General features: G+C 37.3%; 1 protein-coding gene across 16 annotated transcripts in view; it reads right to left on the bottom strand.

Annotated features, from left to right (window-relative positions):
- The window catches only part of LOC149573265 (RNA-binding protein 2-like), a 45,621-nt gene that overhangs the window by 2,954 nt on the left and 24,594 nt on the right, over nt 1-18,073 (bottom strand). For 4 of the 16 annotated variants that reach the window (XM_089814464.1, XM_089814465.1, XM_089814466.1 and 1 more), the window contains exons 3-7: nt 12,486-12,604; nt 12,051-12,378; nt 11,883-11,944; nt 11,692-11,773; nt 11,011-11,176 (exon numbers count right to left, since the gene is read on the bottom strand). In XM_089814464.1, the coding sequence (XP_089670590.1) occupies nt 11,011-11,176; nt 11,692-11,773; nt 11,883-11,944; nt 12,051-12,378; nt 12,486-12,604 (757 nt within the window). Of the gene's footprint in view, nt 1-6,489; nt 6,823-7,737; nt 7,910-10,830; nt 11,244-11,691; nt 11,774-11,882; nt 11,945-12,050; nt 12,379-12,485; nt 12,605-18,073 lie in introns of those variants that run through there. The other 12 variants (XM_089814478.1, XM_089814476.1, XM_089814479.1 and 9 more) reach the window with 5 other exon arrangements.

Genomic DNA, 18,073 nt, shown 5'->3' with positions numbered 1-18,073 from the left:
CAAGGAAGGTTCTAAGAGTATTACAGAAAAACATCGACAAGCCGACACTCTACAAGAAATAAAATAATGTGGGCCCAAGGAATAAATAAATCAACTACTAGCAACATAAAATAGATTATTGTACTAATTCATTTAATAATATTGGGGACATCACAGTCCTCTGGCTTGAAAATTACCTACTCTCAAGCAATCGCAAACTTGGATGCTCCAACATCTACTCACTTTCCCAAGTGGCATCCTCAAGCGAAAGATCCTTCCATCATACTAGAAACTCCTTAATGATGGACCTGAGCCTCTTTTCTCAAACATCTATTATCTTGGTTGGCTCAAGAATTTATTTCCCCTCTTCATCAAAGGGAGGCAATTCCTTTGACACTATGACGTGTTGTTCAACTATTTTTTTGCAAACATGACACATGAAAAAATTGTGAATTTGACTCCCTTCAAAAAGCTCCAATTTGTAGGCTACTTTGCTTGCCCTCTAAACTACTTTGTACGATCTATAGAAGTGTGGTTTTAACTTCTCCTTACTAGATGCCTTTAAGGAGGATTGCCTGTACAATTGATGTCAAAGGTATACCAAAGCACCAACCTCAAAACTTCTCAACCTAGTGTCGGTCAACCTACATCTTCTATTGGTTTTGAGCCACCTTGTAAGTTATCCTTGAGATGTTTTAAGATATTCAAACTATCCTATAGCCAATCTTTAGCCCACGGTGTGCAACTGTCACCCAATGCCAAATCCATGAACGATGAAGGTTCATAACCATACAATACTTTGAAGGGTGTCATACCTATCAACATATGATAGTGTTGTAACAGAGCTCACCCAAACGTAGCCAATGAACCCATATTCTATGTTGTGTTGAAACACGATTCCTCAAATAGCCTCCAACCATTTGTTTACAATATCCATTTATTCATTAATTTGTGTATGGTAGCTTGTGCCTGGTGACAACTCTATCCCTACCAACCACAAATAATTCTATCCAAAAAGTACTAAAAAATAGCTATCTCTATCACTTACTAAATTCCTTGGAATACCATGTAAGCATAAAACCTCACCATAGAATAACTCAAGAACTTAAGATATTTGGCATCTGATGGAGATAGCAAAGAAATGGGCATTCTTGTTCAAAAGGTCAACTGCTAGAAAAATGCAATCCTTGCCTAGCACTTTCAATAGCCCAATGCTGAAATCCATCAAGATGCTTACCCACTTCTGGTAAGGGATTGGTAATGGTTGAAGAAGACTTACTAGTAGGGTGTGTTCAAATTTATTTTGTTGGCAATTAGAACATTCTCATACATACTACAAGATATCATTCTTGAGGCCCTTCCACGTAATGCGTTCTCGAATCTACCTGTAGGTCTTTAGGTATCTTGGTTGTCTTGCCAAAGATGAATCATACATCTCAAATTATCTCCTTCATTTTGGATTGGGGAACCAAATAGATCTTTCCCTTGTACTAGATGATGTTGTCTACGAACTTATATTTTGTCTTGCACTTGACCATCCATCAATTGACATGCAAATGTGTTCTTGGACTATTCAACCAATAGGTGTTCCTTCTAATCTGTTGAAATCAGAGACAGAGAACATATTGTAGGTCTTCTTGCCAAAGCATTAGCCACCACATTATTATTTCCCTTAACATACTCAATGTCAAAGTCAAATGCTTAGATTTTGCTCACCCACTTTTGTTGTCATTCATTCAAATATCTCTACTTCGAGAAATATCTCGTGTTGTGATATATTTGTACAAAAAAAAATTGGTTAACAAGATACTCTTGAAACTTTGCAAGTGCAAGCATGATGGCAAGCATTTTCTTTGATGTGTATGAAGTAAAGTCACTCTACTCCGGAGAGCTTCCGACTCTCAAACGCAATGGGGTGATGATCCAACGTCAACTATGCTCCAATGTCTTCCCCTTAAGCATCACACTCGAAGATGAAAGGTTGAAGAAGTCGAGTAGATCCAAACCTAGACATGAACTCGTGACTTCTTTCAATTTGTTGGAGATGCATTATGCCCCAATAAGATCCCTTTTTTGTTAGCTTTGTCAACAGTAAACTCCTCTGTGAAAATCCCTTCACAAATCTTCTATAATAAATGCACAATCCAAAGAACACACACAAAATCGAGAGAGCCTTGGGAGGTGGCCAATCCAAGATAACCTAAAACTTTTCCTAATGGACTTGGACCCCTTGTGCACTAATGATGTGTCCTAGATATATTACCTTCAGGCATTCCAAATTCACATTTGGATCTTTTAGCAAACAATGATTGTGACTCCATGATTCCAAGCACTTCATCCAAATGACTTACATGAATATACCATGTCCTATTGTAAATAAGTATGTCATCAAAAACACCAATAGGAACTTACGTAGCTAATTGCTGAAAATGTTTGTGCATGACTCAAAAGTGGTTAGGGCATTGGTCAACCCAAATGGCATGACCAAGAAGTCATAATGACAACAGATGGCAATCTTCTCCACATCTTTATCCCTCATGTGAATCTAATAGTAGCCAAAAAAGAAAATCAATTTTGAAAAAAGTAGATTGCACAATGTAACTCATCCAACAATTCATCAATCCTAGGGATGTGATGCCTATTTTTTATGGTTTTCTTAATCAATGCACGGTAATCCACACAAATTCACAAGGTTCCATTCGTCTTCTTAACCAACACTATTGATGATGCAATGATTCATGCATTTAGCCTAATCCATCCTTTCTCTAAGAGTTTCTAGATCGTCTTTTCTATCTCATGTGTAAACCTTTTAGGATGGTGATAGGGTGTGGTGATCATAGACTTGGCTCCTTCCTCCAATTCGATAGTTTGCTCAAAACCCCTACAAGGAGGGTATGCCAAGTGGGATGTTGGCAAAGCCCAAACCATGCTTATGCCTAAAGCTCATTATCCTAGTAGCAAGATTGTCGCCCCTTTGTCGATTTTGTTGAGATAAACCAATGTATTGCCTAAACAATATCATGTCGAGAAATAGCTTCCACCCACTTTGTCAAAATTTCCTTCAACCCTCCATTTGACATTCCCCTCCAAACCACCTTCATTCCATCCATTTCAAAGGAAATCTCCATCTATTTAAAGCTTGCATGTACTCATCTAGAGTTTACATCCAATGGATGCCTAGTATTTATTCCATGTTATCTAGAGCTACTACAAAGAAGATGTTTATCATTGTATGGTTCCTCATGGTAATGCTTAGTTGTGATACCAAATGGGTACACAATAAGAGGTTTCCTCATGCTATATTGATTGGGAATCCTACATGTACCTTTGTAGCCAAACTTCTCCTTTTCAAGAGTGATGACTTAATGAAATTAAGGGTAGCCCCATTGTCAAGCACGACTATGACCCATTGTCCCTAGAGTGTACCTCATACCCAAAAAAAATCCTACACCTTAGAGTGTCAGCAAGAACAATGATACATCCTCCTCGTACCAACGCAACCGTTTCACAATATTTACATTAACCTCCTTGGAAGCTAGTTGATCATTCTGTTTAGGTTCTAGTTCCTCTTGCTCCTCTTCATTGTCAAACACCACATCAATGTAATGGATTTCTCCCTCACTTAAGCATCAGTGCCCTGATTTTAATGATTCCTTAATAGAGCCTCCTCCTGAGTTATTGTTTAGTAGCTTCATTTGTGTTGGGGTTAAAACCCTGATCCAACCTATTAAGGGCTCGACTAATCCATCCATAAACATCATAATTAGTCTTCTCTCTAAAATGTTTCACTAATATTGATAGCCTTAGAAATTTTATGATGTAATTGTCCACTAATCCAATTTGCTTTAGTTGTGCCAACTCCCTCTAGAACCTATGCCAACTCCCTCTAGAACTTATCTATCAAAGCAGTCTATAAGTCTCTTTGTGAAGTCAGCATATGAAGTGACTCAATCATGACCCAAGGTAACCATCTCATGTGCCACCATCCATGAGCAATTCCTTCAAGGTGAAGTGATGCCAACTAGATTGCTTCTTCTTCAAGGATGATGATGGGCATTGTGTGGTTGCATATTGGGTAGAGGATATGTGGTGAAACTCATAGGAGCCGAGCAAAGGAGGGAAGAATGTAGTACAATGCTAGGGGTGTAGGAATCCAACCAATGCAAGACCCCCATTATAAACAACATAAGTGTTCAACACATTATATGTACGCAAAACACAAACAAGTATTTCCAAAGAGATTTATATTCGAAACACAAACAAGTATTTCCAAAGAGAATTATATTGACACACAAAGATGGCACTTAGTTTTTTGAGATCCAAGCAAAGTAATACAAAATGGAAGAGGGTGAGGGTTGAATCTCACCGACGTAGGGAAAATCTTCCCCTTTCGAAATGGGGAAACAATAAATAACTCAAACTAGGAATTTGCAACAAAATAACCCAAATTACATACCTACAACCTACAAGTTACAGCTTGGGAAAGCTTCTTGACCAACACACTACAAGAAATCTTTTCTTTTGGAGACATCACAAAATGCATGATTTTTGTTTTCTTTCTAGTTCAGAATGGAAGTGGGACCCCATTATGCATACCATATGCACATCATTCAAACCAGTACTCAATTTTCCGTTGAAAAAAAAAACTAGTAGTACAATCAAAGGAATTACTCGGTCTTTATTAGGTTTAAACGAACTCTCATTTTAAAAAAGAAAAATTTATTATCATGGATAATGTAATCACTGTTTGGAAGCAAAGGATCAACAATTGTAGTATTTCACTATTGGACAATAATTTTCTGGTGCAACCTTAAGTTCAAAATATCGACATTGAAGTGACAAATTTACTTGGTGGTTTGTATTCCATCTAAATCTTGTGCTATTACAACTTAATTCCTGTTTTCTTGATTCACATTTGCAACCTGTATACTAAACCCCTATTTGATATTTGTGGCACCAACTTTGAGCTTATTACTAATATATTTCTCAGAAAGAGGCCAGTGACTTCAGGAAAAAAAAAAATTAACACCTGTATATACGAGCAGCATAAATATCTCCATACATTGATTATATGGCAACTAACCCAACATTTTTGCAGAACAGGTGAACAGTCCAATCTGCCATTCAGCCAACTCGCATACTACATGGTTCTTCCACATTTTTCAAAACTGGTAGTTCTCACAAAATGAATGCATAATCCACAGCAACAATTTCAAGCTTGCCAGGGTTTTTGACTATCGTAGCTAAGGAAATTATATTAAAGGGTGCTACTAAACCGTACTAGCAGCTTTACACCTTCAAAATGAACACCTTTTATTAGAGAAGGTGAACTTGAAAGGTAATTTTAACATCATCAGCAACAGATCACTAATAGAGAGGATGGCAGCTTGAAGATTCCTGCCCAACTTCACAGAATACATACAATAATTACTCTTGTATTTACAAGAACACTACAGCTTGAGAATACCAATTGTACATTACCATCTAGCACATCCCTATACAGCTTACTGTAATGACCACAAAAACGTCATGGTTTAAGCACAAGAAACAAACTGTCCCAAGTTTCGTATGCTACTGCCTACCACATATTCTCAAAAAATGCATGCATATTATTAAATGGGAATCTCTTCTGCGATTCTCACAGAATGCAAGCATATCCAATAGAATCTCTTCAGACTAAATTTGGATAATATAAGTTTACAAGCTTTTCACAAATTCTCACGTGAAGGTGTAGGGACCATTATGTATGCATATCGTAACCTGGCACGGAAACTACAAATGAATCAAATGTAAGTATGCCAAAGATGCAACTAAACACTAACCACTCCCCTTTGATTCTCCTCTTTTAAGAATGGGAGTAATATGGCTAAATTTGCATAATGAAAGATTGCAAGCTTATACAAATTCTCAGACAAAAATGTAGCAGAGGGCAATGCATATCATAACCCGGCAAGAAACTAAATATAAATCAAATGAAGATGTCAGATACAAAAAACACTAGCCACTCCCCCTTCAATTCTCCACCCTTCATAAAATAAAATCATGTTGGGAGAATTTTTCTCTCACAAAATGGAATACAACACTTCAACAAGTTTTTGGAGGCTGTACAATATAAAGCCTCTAACTAAATTCCAACTTTCAAGCCACCTGTATTCCAATGTCCTACTCGAAGTTTATTACGAAATTACTTGCACAATTTACATTTAGCTCACTATCAAAACCGCAACGTAGACTGTAAATTAATCTAGCTTGGTAAAGGACCAACAACAGATAAATTAGCTCATTAATGGACAAAAGGACCTAGAACAGCGAATGTGCCTCTTACAAAATATTTACTAACCAAATAACATGCAACATAGAACTCTTTGTTAGACTTCTGTGATATAGAAACCAGACCTCATGGCCTTAGTATATTCAGAGAATTAAGACCTGAGAGAGTAAACTGGATGGAAAAGAACCAATGCATGTATTGAAATTATTATGCAAGACTAGAATAAAGTGACTGGGATATTTCCAAAATCATTTAATAAAGGGATTGATAAGAAATTTTAAAGATATCCGAACATAACCCAAAACCTAAAGAATCACTCCACAAGAAGCAAGAGATGTCACAATAACATAGAACTATAGTATATTCCCTAGTACTTAGCTCGTTGAACTACACTGCATACATCCAAACCGAGAAAAACTATGTCCACTGAACAAAAAAACCTGTATTTAGACCAAATACATTCTGCATCTAGGTGACATAGCTGCAAAAACGTAATGTTGCAACTTCATTTCTGCCATCACTCCAAAAATCGCTCAATCAGCCAGCATATTATTCTGCACAATCGCATCAGCCTGGTAAATGGTGGTGTGACAATTCTTTATAAGTGAATCGTTATTGAAACATTATGTACTCTCTATGATCGATAAGAAATGCAAAATATTTTCACAGCAAAATGAAAACCTCGAAACCTAGCAGAAATAAAATCCTTGAATTCTATCGAAATTTAATCCCATCTAGGACTAAGACACCTATTGTAAGACTTAAAAACTTTTATGGTCCACTATATCAGGCAATGTTTTTGGATCTATGGGTCTACAAATGGATTACAATATATTTGAATCCCTGTACGCTCAGAATGCAGGAGGTACTTAACTATGCTTCAAATACAAGGTGTACATATCCTACCCCCATGCAGGAGTTGAACTTGTGACCATTTCACAAGTACTAGTTCTCCACCATCATGCCAACTCAGGTGTACAACAGGACACTCCCCTTATCCAAACACAACTCGCACTACAAATCAGATGTTGAGATAAAAAGAAATACAAGGTATACTAGCTCTGCTTTAACAACACTGTGGTTACATCACTAACCACAGTTGTGATTTTATCATTATAAAGATGAACTAGTTTACCCAATGATAACCCCAGAGCAACAAGACTCCATCAGCCAAACATTTCTGTTTCACTAGAACTCCATTTCCCTGATATAATTGAAACGAGGGGTAAATAGGAAATGGATACAAAAAGAGAAGCACTACCATGATTCAGGACAGGGATTCTGTAATCCTACTTACAGAATCTAGGGTAAATAGGAAATGGATACAAAACGAGACGCACCACCATGATTTGAGACAGGGATTCTGTAATCCTACTTACAGAGTCTCGTCACCCAGAGTACTAAGGGAGCCACTGCTATGATCTTTGCCTCAATTCCAAATAATACACAACTAGATGCGCCCTTACATCACTGTTAACAATTCTCACCTGTTTTGGAAATCCAGAAATCAACGACGAAAGCGAGTACGAGCATCATCACGATCACGATTTCCACGATACTCATCACGTGCAGAACCAGAGGGGCCACGCGGACCAGGAAAACGAGCAAATTGCAATTTCAAACCGGACGAGTCACGCTCAGTTTCATCAAATTTATACCCTGTTAAAAGTTGAATTCCAAATTTAAGAGCAATTAAAATCCTCTTTAAAATATACCTTGAAAACTTTATCATAAGATGCTTTATCTTTATCCTTGTTCATCAATTATTTTAATTTGCATTGCTTCCAAACAATGCAAAATGTCCCTATTGAAGATCAATATAACAAAAGTTAACACAATGCAAATTTCTGCAGGTTTACTTCCCTTACAGTTATTTCAAGACAAACAACTGATTGAACCAAAGAAACATTCCCAACAATACACAATTGAACTTTTCATTGCTTCAAAAAATATATATGAAGCACTTCATGCTAACAACCCTGCAAAGAATTCACACCTAAAGAGATCAATGCCATGTTAAAGAATGTTATGAATATTACCAAATTAGAGAAACAGACTACGAAGAAGTAGAACTCATGGGAAGTGAAAGTTCCAGCAGACACTATTGTCCCTCCACTTGGAACATTTGAACATGATCACACAGAATATTATTGTCACCCCACTCGGAACATTTTAACATGATCACGCAGAATGCTATTGGCCAGTGGCAATAGCTCTCTATAGTTTGTTTGTTTTTAGCGGTTTCCATACACTCCTATCATGTAATAATAATACTTCTACATTGTAAACTCCTGTAATCTTGTTTTGATGGGTTTTTGGCAAAGTTGAATGGATACAGATACGGATAGAAATACAGATACGGTATTGGGTACAGATACGACCTTTTGTAAGATCTCCAATATGGATATGGCTGGATACGACATTAATAAATATCATATAAACATATACAATTTTCTAAGTTATTAGAGGAATTTTTCAATACTTCAAAAACAATATTGACACATAAATGCTACATAAATATTTTATAACTTAATTTAACACTTCACGATATGCAAAACTTGTAGAGTTGCATTAGAAGATAACCCAACAAAATGGGTTGCTGAATAGAAATACATTTTATTTGTCTTTCTCATTTGGTGCTGGTTTTGTTTATACCATTTTTTTATAACAATTGTATTAATAAAATTTTGAAAATTAAATTTGGGAAGATTTATGCCACATCTTTAAAATATCAAATTACATAGTATTTGACATACTTGGAAAATCAACCTTTTTTTAGGCAAACATGGGTACAATATCCGGGCAGTATCGGATACATTTCCAAAATGGATACAGGGATGCACGCACCCAAGGAAGGACATAGGAGATTCTGGTAACTCTGGTTTTTGGTAATCCCTTACAGTTAGTTCATAGACAAATGACTGATTGAACCAAAAAAACATCCCCAACAATACACAATTGAACTTTTAATTGCTTCAAAATATATATATGAAGCACTTCATGCTAACAACCTTGCAAAGAATTCACACAAAGAGATCAATGCCATGTAAAAGAATGTTAATATTACCAAATTAGAGGAAGTAGAACTCATGGGAAGTGACAGTTCCAGCAGACACTATTGTCCCTCCTCCACTTGGAACATTTGACCATGATCATGCAGAATGGTATAGGCCAGTGGCGATAGCTCTCTAGTTTGTTTGTTTTTAACAATTTCCATACACTCCTATTATGGCATAACAACACATCTACAAAGTAAACTCTTGTTATCTTGATTTGATGGGTTTTTAGTAATCCCTTCTTATACCCGTTTGGAGCTGGAGCTGCTGGTCTTTGTACTGTACTTATGTTTCGATGCACTATTTTCAATATTAAAAACAGCATTTGAAAATAATGTTTTAAGAATGCACATTGATTTGCATTGGTTCCAAACAATGCAAAAGATCCCAATTGAAGATGGAAATAATAAAATGAAAATCAGCACAGTGCATAGTTGCACGTTTACTTCCCTTAGAATTGGTTCCTAGACGTAAGGGGTTATTGAGCCAAAAAATGCATTCCGAACAATATATGATTGCACCTACTAATGCTTCAATATATATATATAGCACTTTCTTCTGAAAACCATGCAAAGAGCTCACACCTAAAGAGATCAGTGTCATGTGAAAGAATGCTGAGAAGAACACTTGAAAATAATCAATTCAACAACTCCGTGAAAAAATGTAGAATGCAACTCACATTGCATTTATGATGACTTAGAGCCCTCGTGGCAAATGGCATTTGACATAAAGAGAGCAGAAGACAATTTTATATACACCAAAGGAATAATAGGTTGTACTATATATTCTTTGAATAAAGTTAGGCTACCTGAAAAGAGACTTATGACCACCCAAAGGGTTATGTTAAAATTCTGTGGAAAAGAAACGTTCTTGCATAGCATGTTTATGACATGTTTATGAGGGTGCACTTCAATACCAGCCACTAAACCCACCTAAACATATGACTGTCATATAAGACAGCACCAAAACTAGTCAAAAATAATATGCATGCACCAAAAGAGTTTTTTCAATAGGACCTTTCCTACTAAATGAATCTAACAAATAAGATTTTTATAATTTTCTTATAGGCTGGTAATAGAGATATCTAAATATTTTCATAGCTGTTTATGAATATAATAGATATAATAAGAAATTGTGGGACAGTTCTGGGATGAATTAGAAAACTCAGACTATAATATAGTTTATTTCACTAATAGACACACCATATATGTTTCAACTGACCATATATGTCATACCTAATGCACGTTTAGCTATAACCCCTTAAACAAAAAAGAAATTCAAGTTTGATATTTTACAAATATCACTAATATATTAACTGGCAGCAAGCAAGGATAGTTTACAGCCACCGGAGACAATATAAACTCCAAATGGGTTGAGGTGTACAAGAACGTTAAAGCTGTGTATTACAAGCTGAGGTACAAAATTATCAAACTACACAAAAAGAAAATTAAAACATTCAACCAGGTCATCGCCTAGAGATGAGGAGACTTGTAGACTGGTACTGGTACATAGGAGGTGGGGTAGTTGGACACCAATTTACTTCATTATTTAATAATTTCCATGAAATATCATAGCATTGAGTTTTGAAAACAAGAACAATGGAAAGATTTAAGTTTGAACATTTGAACCAGTCAAGTAGAGATTTGAATTCCAGAGGCAAAACATGATGATAGCTTTTTTTTTGTTTTTAACATGCCTTTTCACCTGGAGATGTGTAGGAGACACCAAAATCTTGGCGGGAGACAGGCACAGCAGGAGATGTTGAGATGATTAAGTCTACGCTCATCTTTTAGATCTCTGGGTACGCACAAAGTCTCCAAGATGCATCCCAATAAGGTGGAGACACATCCCCCAGTTGCAGTGCATTCAACTTACATAAACCAATTGGCAATTAGTACGCCAATCCTTGTCCTCCAGACAAAAGATAAAGGTAGGAGCTGTATAATATATTAAGAGCATAATTACAGTACAACAAATTTATAAGTAAACCATATTGAAACAAAAAATGTGCCCAATAACCCAAAACATGTGTGATTGTCAACTAGCTAAAAATTTGTTAGACAAACTACATTTGAGCAATGAAAGCATAGCAAATATGTGGAGAAAGAATACATTTATCTTGTCCAATACACCATCCACTCTCACAAACACATTATAATATTTTTAAAAAGTGAAAAACAAATGCAACAATCACTCATGGCCCAGTTTCAATATGTTATATTCTATAGGTATCTTTATCCTATATTACCACAAGTGGTTTTCCCCAAAAAAATGATGCCATTCATAAGAACCCCATTGCCAAAAACTACAAACAGAACAGAAAATATAGAACAAGCTTAACATAATAGAAAACAACTAAACACTGACTAAAATAAATATGCATACCTTGTAAAGCTTCTAATGCAGTTGCCGCACACCTTGCATCAGCAAAATCAACAAAACATAGAACAGTAGGATCTCCACCAGGCTGTGCAAAACCACAAAGAGCAAATTAAAAATACAAAACCAGAAATTACAAAATGCCTAACAGAAGCAACTTTTGTTCTCAGAAAATTCATCTCCCAATGAACACTTACGCGTTTAGATTCCTTCTGCACCAGTCTGACTTCCTTGAAACCAATGAATGGGCGAAACACATCTACGTAAATTAAGAAAAATAACCGCCATAATATGAAAATAAATGTTGAAAGATAACTATAATTATAGCACACAAAATCTAACAATGAAACACCATATAAGGATACGAGCTGCTTCCCTGCGAGTGCAATCAGTAGGAAGACCCTCAACAAATAGGGTGTTGGATGCGTCAGGTGGAAGTTGGTCATCCAGCCTTCTTGGAGGCTCCCTCAGGACCTGAGTGTCTGGCCTTTGATAGTTAAGACCCATACCGCCCATCTTTCCCCCAAAGCCAGGATCCATACTTGCAAATCCCTGTCTTTGATTCATCAATGCTGAATCCAGAATGGGAGATCCAGACATATAACCTCCATTGCTACCCAACCTTGATGCAAAAGAACCTCCCAGGCTGTTTAATTCACTTGAAGTCAAACCACCAGAGGAGTATAGTGAGAGCTACAAAACAATGTATAAAAGAGAATATGTCAACACAGTTGACCAGAACACAAGAAAAGAATGTCAAAGATTTATAGACATAAGACATGGGATGTTCATCCAGGTACCCCATTCCGGGCATGAGAATCCAGAGCTCCAGGTTGGTTTGATTCGTGCAGATAAGAACGCCCAGCCATTTCTGGTAGATAACCAGACATTTCACGCCCACCACCAATTCCAAGATCATCTGCAACATCCACAATAACAAATAAGACACGGATGACCATTGTAAGCAGACATCAATTCATTTTCCCATAAAAGGCCCCTAACAAAAATGCTTTGCCTAACAACCTCTCACAGAAAAAGAAACAAACAATCAAAATGCACAACAGAAAATTAACATAAATTCAATTTATTCAAAATTTAAGTCAATTACAATAAGCATCCACAATAACAAATAAGTCATGGGTGACTGTCATAAGCAGATATCAATTCATTTCCCCATGAAAGATCCCCAATAAATATGAGTTTCCTAAAAACTACTTATAAAACAGAAAACAATCAAAATGCATAACAGCACCATTAATATAAATTCAACTCATTCAAAATTTAAGCCAATCTGCTAAATTAGATTTAGATTTTATAAAGTTTACAAAAACAGCTCAAGAAAAAAAGTCAACAAATACCTGTGAGGCTCCTAACCAACATATACAAAAAGAAACTATGAAAAGGCCAACTAAAACAAAAATTGGCCCAACATATATGTGTCAAATAACAACTACTAAGCAGTTGTTTATGTTAATAAATATACATGCAATTGCTATCAATAAATTACAGACAAAACCCAGACTTCACAAATGTTTATGGAGTGTCCATTGTAAGATTGTGTTAAAATTCAATCCCATAGTATAAAATTTTGATTCAGGTCCCTTCCCCTTCATTGCTCTTGCCTCATTTGACCCTGTCATGTCTCCTATTATGAATTCAGAATTCCAATTAATAATAATAAATGTTATACATTTTAGAGAATAAAATTACCACTCGAAATGCCCTTTATAAAATGAACCTGATCTAGATCCTGCATAAAATATTAGTCACTGCAAATTGGCATTAAAACATAAACCTTGATAATCATCTATTTTACTAAGCATTGGCATCATGATATTACATAAACATCATTCATATTTATATCCAATTAAGGTAATAGTCATTCCAATGTATATATTTCATTTGAAACATTTACCAACCACAATCTCAAGGTTAGTTGACTTAGTCATGTGAATGCACAGAAAGTGGATCGCCCTTCCATCCTTTGCTAACTTGATAACTGGTTGTCATCCTCAATCAAGCTGTGAAGGACAGAAGCATTTTTGGCCCATTCCACCCCCAACCCTTGAGTATGGAAGAGTGGTCCCTCCATTCCATCTCTAGATGGAGTACTTGATACAAAGCACAAGTGTTGGTCATCTTTCATCTATCATGAACACAAAATGCTGGCTGTCATTCCTATTTGCTATCCATTTCTCCTAAATTCAAAATTAGATTATTATACTGATCAACTATTACATATTTATGACAGAGAAGCATTTAGATTACTCACAATGATCAACAATTCTGCAAATACCACTATTCCATTGACACATACATGCCAATAATTTTACTTCATTTGTCGATTTGGCTTTCAATTTGATTGCAGCTAATATTAATATTTATTTCTGCTTTTAATTCTGTTCTGATTTCACAAATACTTCTTCTGTTCTCCTTGGATGACTTTCTTCACAAATAAATCCCACTTCTATATACTTTCATCAATGGTGGATCATATCCCTTTGTTTTTAAGGGATGCAATGTACTCTTCCACAAAAAACCACACCCTTTCCTAATGACTTGTTGTTCTTTGCAATGCTGCCAACCTGTAGCAAATAATGGTTGTTTATGAATTGTGTCCTTTAACAATGCCACCAACCTAAATGCTAATTGTTGTAAAGGATTTGTTTCCTTTGTGATCTGTTTGGTTTGCATGTGGATTGGCAGGGGCATGACATACCAACTGCTAATTAGCATTCTAAGAAATTCCAAGTGGTTTCCATCTTGTATTGGAAGATTTAAAAATTCAACCGTTGAGAGTTAAGTGTTCAATTTCTCTGTATTTCAGTGTGTCAAAGTTTCCCTAGTTAGTAACCGTTGCACCAAAAGCCCGGACTGTTAGTAAACGGCACCTCCCCGCGTTAAGGGGGCAACCCCAGGATAGCCTCGCTAGCGAGGACCCCGGACACGTGGTAGCGACAAACCGCACGGACAGACCTACGTCACCTTCCGTTAGGGGCCCACTCTGGATTCCGACATTTTGTCAAGCAGTTTGCAGTCAAACTTAGATACCATTGAGTGAACCTTACTAATAAGACACTAAAGTAACAATACTAGAGAGTAGTTACTCATGAGACAAGGCTAACCCTTATGAATGACGAATTTGCAAGAGATATAGCACCCTTGTATTCTTTAACAATCAAATTGAAGAATAACAAAGTCTAAAAGAATTACAACTGAGCAATGAAGAACCTGGTAATCGGATAACAGGATTTGATTCAGAGTCATCACCCAATGGACAGGATGTGGTCCCTTTGACAACGGTTGACAGATCAGAGAGTTGTTTGTCAGAGTTACTTCGTTTGTGGTTGAATTGCTGAAATCGATGAGGACGTCTGCAATTTCTGAGGGAGCAAGCAGCAGAGATTCCACAAACACGGATTTGCATTGATGATTCTGAAGCGGTATTTCCGTCTCTTAACCCTCAAGAATGGCCAAGCCTTGCCGTTCACTATAATCGCATCTCCGAAGTACTCCGGCTGGTATTCCTCAGACCGGCCCTAGAGCTGATAAAATCTGGAAGATTAGGAGAGCGCTGCGGACAATGTAATGCACTATGACTACCCGATATAGTGCGCCTTTTCTCCAATGTGGATGCCGGACTAGCTGATTCCCAATCAGTTCGGCTCTGTTCAAGCAACACGACCTGCTAATCCTCCAATGTGTGCTTATTCCCTTTCTAAGCTATCCGAGTTACAGTAGCTCATCTTCAATGATAACAATTTCACTGGCCGAATACTCGATTCCCTATCTAACTGTTCCAATTTGGTATCTCTAGATTTGTCTCTTAATTCACAGATTCATACCTAAACAGCTCGGCCATCTCGCCCGACTGCAACCTCGGTCTAAGTGGCAATCAAATATGACTCAGCTCCGGATATTGAAGGTGAGTATCAACAATATGAGCAGCCCGATTCTTTCATGGCTCGGCCAAATGCCATTAATCTGGTCTTCCAAAATTCCGCTAGACTTTGTGCAAATAATTCCGAATGTCTTCTATACAAACAGCTCCATATACGGAAATGCTAGCTGGAAGGGAAAACTTGGAAACTCGTTCATGCCTCCAATCTGCTCATACCGCGTCTTCCTCTATAGAAGGCTGAAGATATCGCCTTACTCCTCTTGCCACTTGAAATTATAATAAATTTCAAACCTTGCTATCAATCTCTATTGAATCCTCGAATCCGATGTCAACCAATATCTTGCAATAATTTGTGAGGATGTTGATTTTTTCCACTCTTACTGATCCAAACAATAAACAGTGATGCATAAACCCTAAAGTTGGCCTTAAGCCACAAATGATCGCTCCGATGAAATGACTGAATGTCACCTCCAATCTGCAATAATTCAGATGATATTTCACACCCTCAAAATTGCGTACCTATTGAGAGTTTTCGTTCTCAATGGCCAACTGAGACAATTGTAGAAACCCTAGGTTCCACAATGCACCTGTGATTGAATCACAATCTGTAAACAAGAGAGATAACACAACTGCTTTTTTCGAATGGAGCCCCGGGGTGCCTATTTATTCTTTTCCCTTCATCCTCTCCAGAGAATTCTAGAACCTTTTTGATCTTATCCCTCAAGTGACTTTATTAAATATTTTCCAAGTCACTTTATTAAATACAAGGTCATCTTTTAATATTTATTTATTTAATTAAAATAACTAATTAGTCGTCCTTGGACAACCATTAATTAAATTAATTAAATCGAACTGTCACCAAAAATTGGGGACATGACAGTCCGCCCTTCCTGAAATTGCTTGTCCCCAAGCAATGGCTGAACCATGAACCAATCAGTATGCCTGGGTCCCAAATGTAAATCTGTATGTCATCCCAATCCTCATCATACTCCCGTGGAGAAATCATCAATACCAGTAACTGAGAAACTGTACTCAATATCCAAACAACTGACACTTCTAATGAGATCATCTGAAAACCAACTGTAGATGTCAGTAGAAGAACCCATTTTGTGGAACTCAAGCCAACTGAAACATCAACTCTATCAAAACTCAAGCCCCTGTCAAAAAGACACCCGCACCCAACTGCATTGTAGATATGACAATAGCCATAGGTACCTGAATCATTGCCATCAACTCCAATCTCTGAAAAACTGCTCCGAGTGTGTCGATGCTGCAGGCTGAATAACTTGCTACTACCACTTCTTTTTTCGAAAGAAGGTGCCAATCTATCCCCTAATGGATGGTAAGAAACTGGAGCCAATCTACATCTGCGTGAAATAAAATCTTCTATCTCTGTGTCAAAAGAGAAATTATGAGCGTACCCTACCGTATAATGCCGGTAAGAACCTCCAAATTCTGCTGCTAGCTCGTCATCACTGAACTGGTAATCAACATATGGCTCCATTTTCTGACTCCGAGTGACTGTAGGTCGGATAGGTCCTTGTGCACTCTGCTCAACAAACCCCTTCTCGAGATCCCTGTGAGGTAGCATAGTAGAAAAGACCCCTATAATCTTCTCAACCAATCTGCAAATAACACTAGTATCATGGATGAGAACACCTTCTGTCACTTCATGCGAGTCCAAATGAACACGTGCACTATCCAGCAAATACTCCATAAACGATTCAGTGCAGTAAAAATTATACGAGGAAGCATCAATATACTTCCCTGCACACCACAACTGATCCTCCTGTGAAGGTGGCATACCCCACTGTACCACACTATCAACTAACTGAGAAGAATCAATCTGGAAACTTGACTCTACCGGTATCCCGAACTCATTAAGACCAGCTACTACCAAATCCTGAATATGTGTGTCAGCCTCAACAATATGCTCCTTAGTAGTAACTGCGGAAGTGTACTTACCATCATCCACCTCAGTAATCAAATGAACTGGGTCTGGGGCTGGTTTTGACCGCAAATGCTCCAACTCCACAGTCACCTCCTTCAACTGAAACTGCGACTTCTGTAGATCTCGCTGTGTGTCCTCTAATGCTTCAGTAGTCGCTATGAGCTCTTGGGAAAGCTCACTCACCTCCTCTTCACGATCCAAGAGTGCCTCATATGCTGTACTCCCCCACTCAACCAAGTGATCACGGTCGGCTACCAATCGTAAATAATCCTGCTTCAAAATCCGAACAGCTTCATGCAAGGCATGAATCTCTGCCAAAGAAAAGTAACCACCGCTGGACTCATCTGTCATAGAAGAACCCCAACCAGTAATAGCCAACAACTGACGAGCAGTATCAAAATGCTCACAAGCGATAACAATGTCTTGCTCACTAACTTTTAACTGGCTAGTCACATGATGGCTCTGGCTGAACTGTCTCCTATAAATTCCCTCCGACACATTGCCTAAAGGAGTATCTTCAAAGATACTGGTCTCTG

Source organism: Cupressus sempervirens, chromosome 2 (assembly GCF_028749045.1).
Source record: "Cupressus sempervirens isolate cs-2001-9-10 chromosome 2, ASM2874904v1, whole genome shotgun sequence".
In the NCBI taxonomy this organism is placed as follows: domain Eukaryota; kingdom Viridiplantae; phylum Streptophyta; class Pinopsida; order Cupressales; family Cupressaceae; genus Cupressus; species Cupressus sempervirens.
Note: the sequence above shows the minus strand (reverse complement) of the source record. Positions and strands in the feature narration are given on the sequence as shown.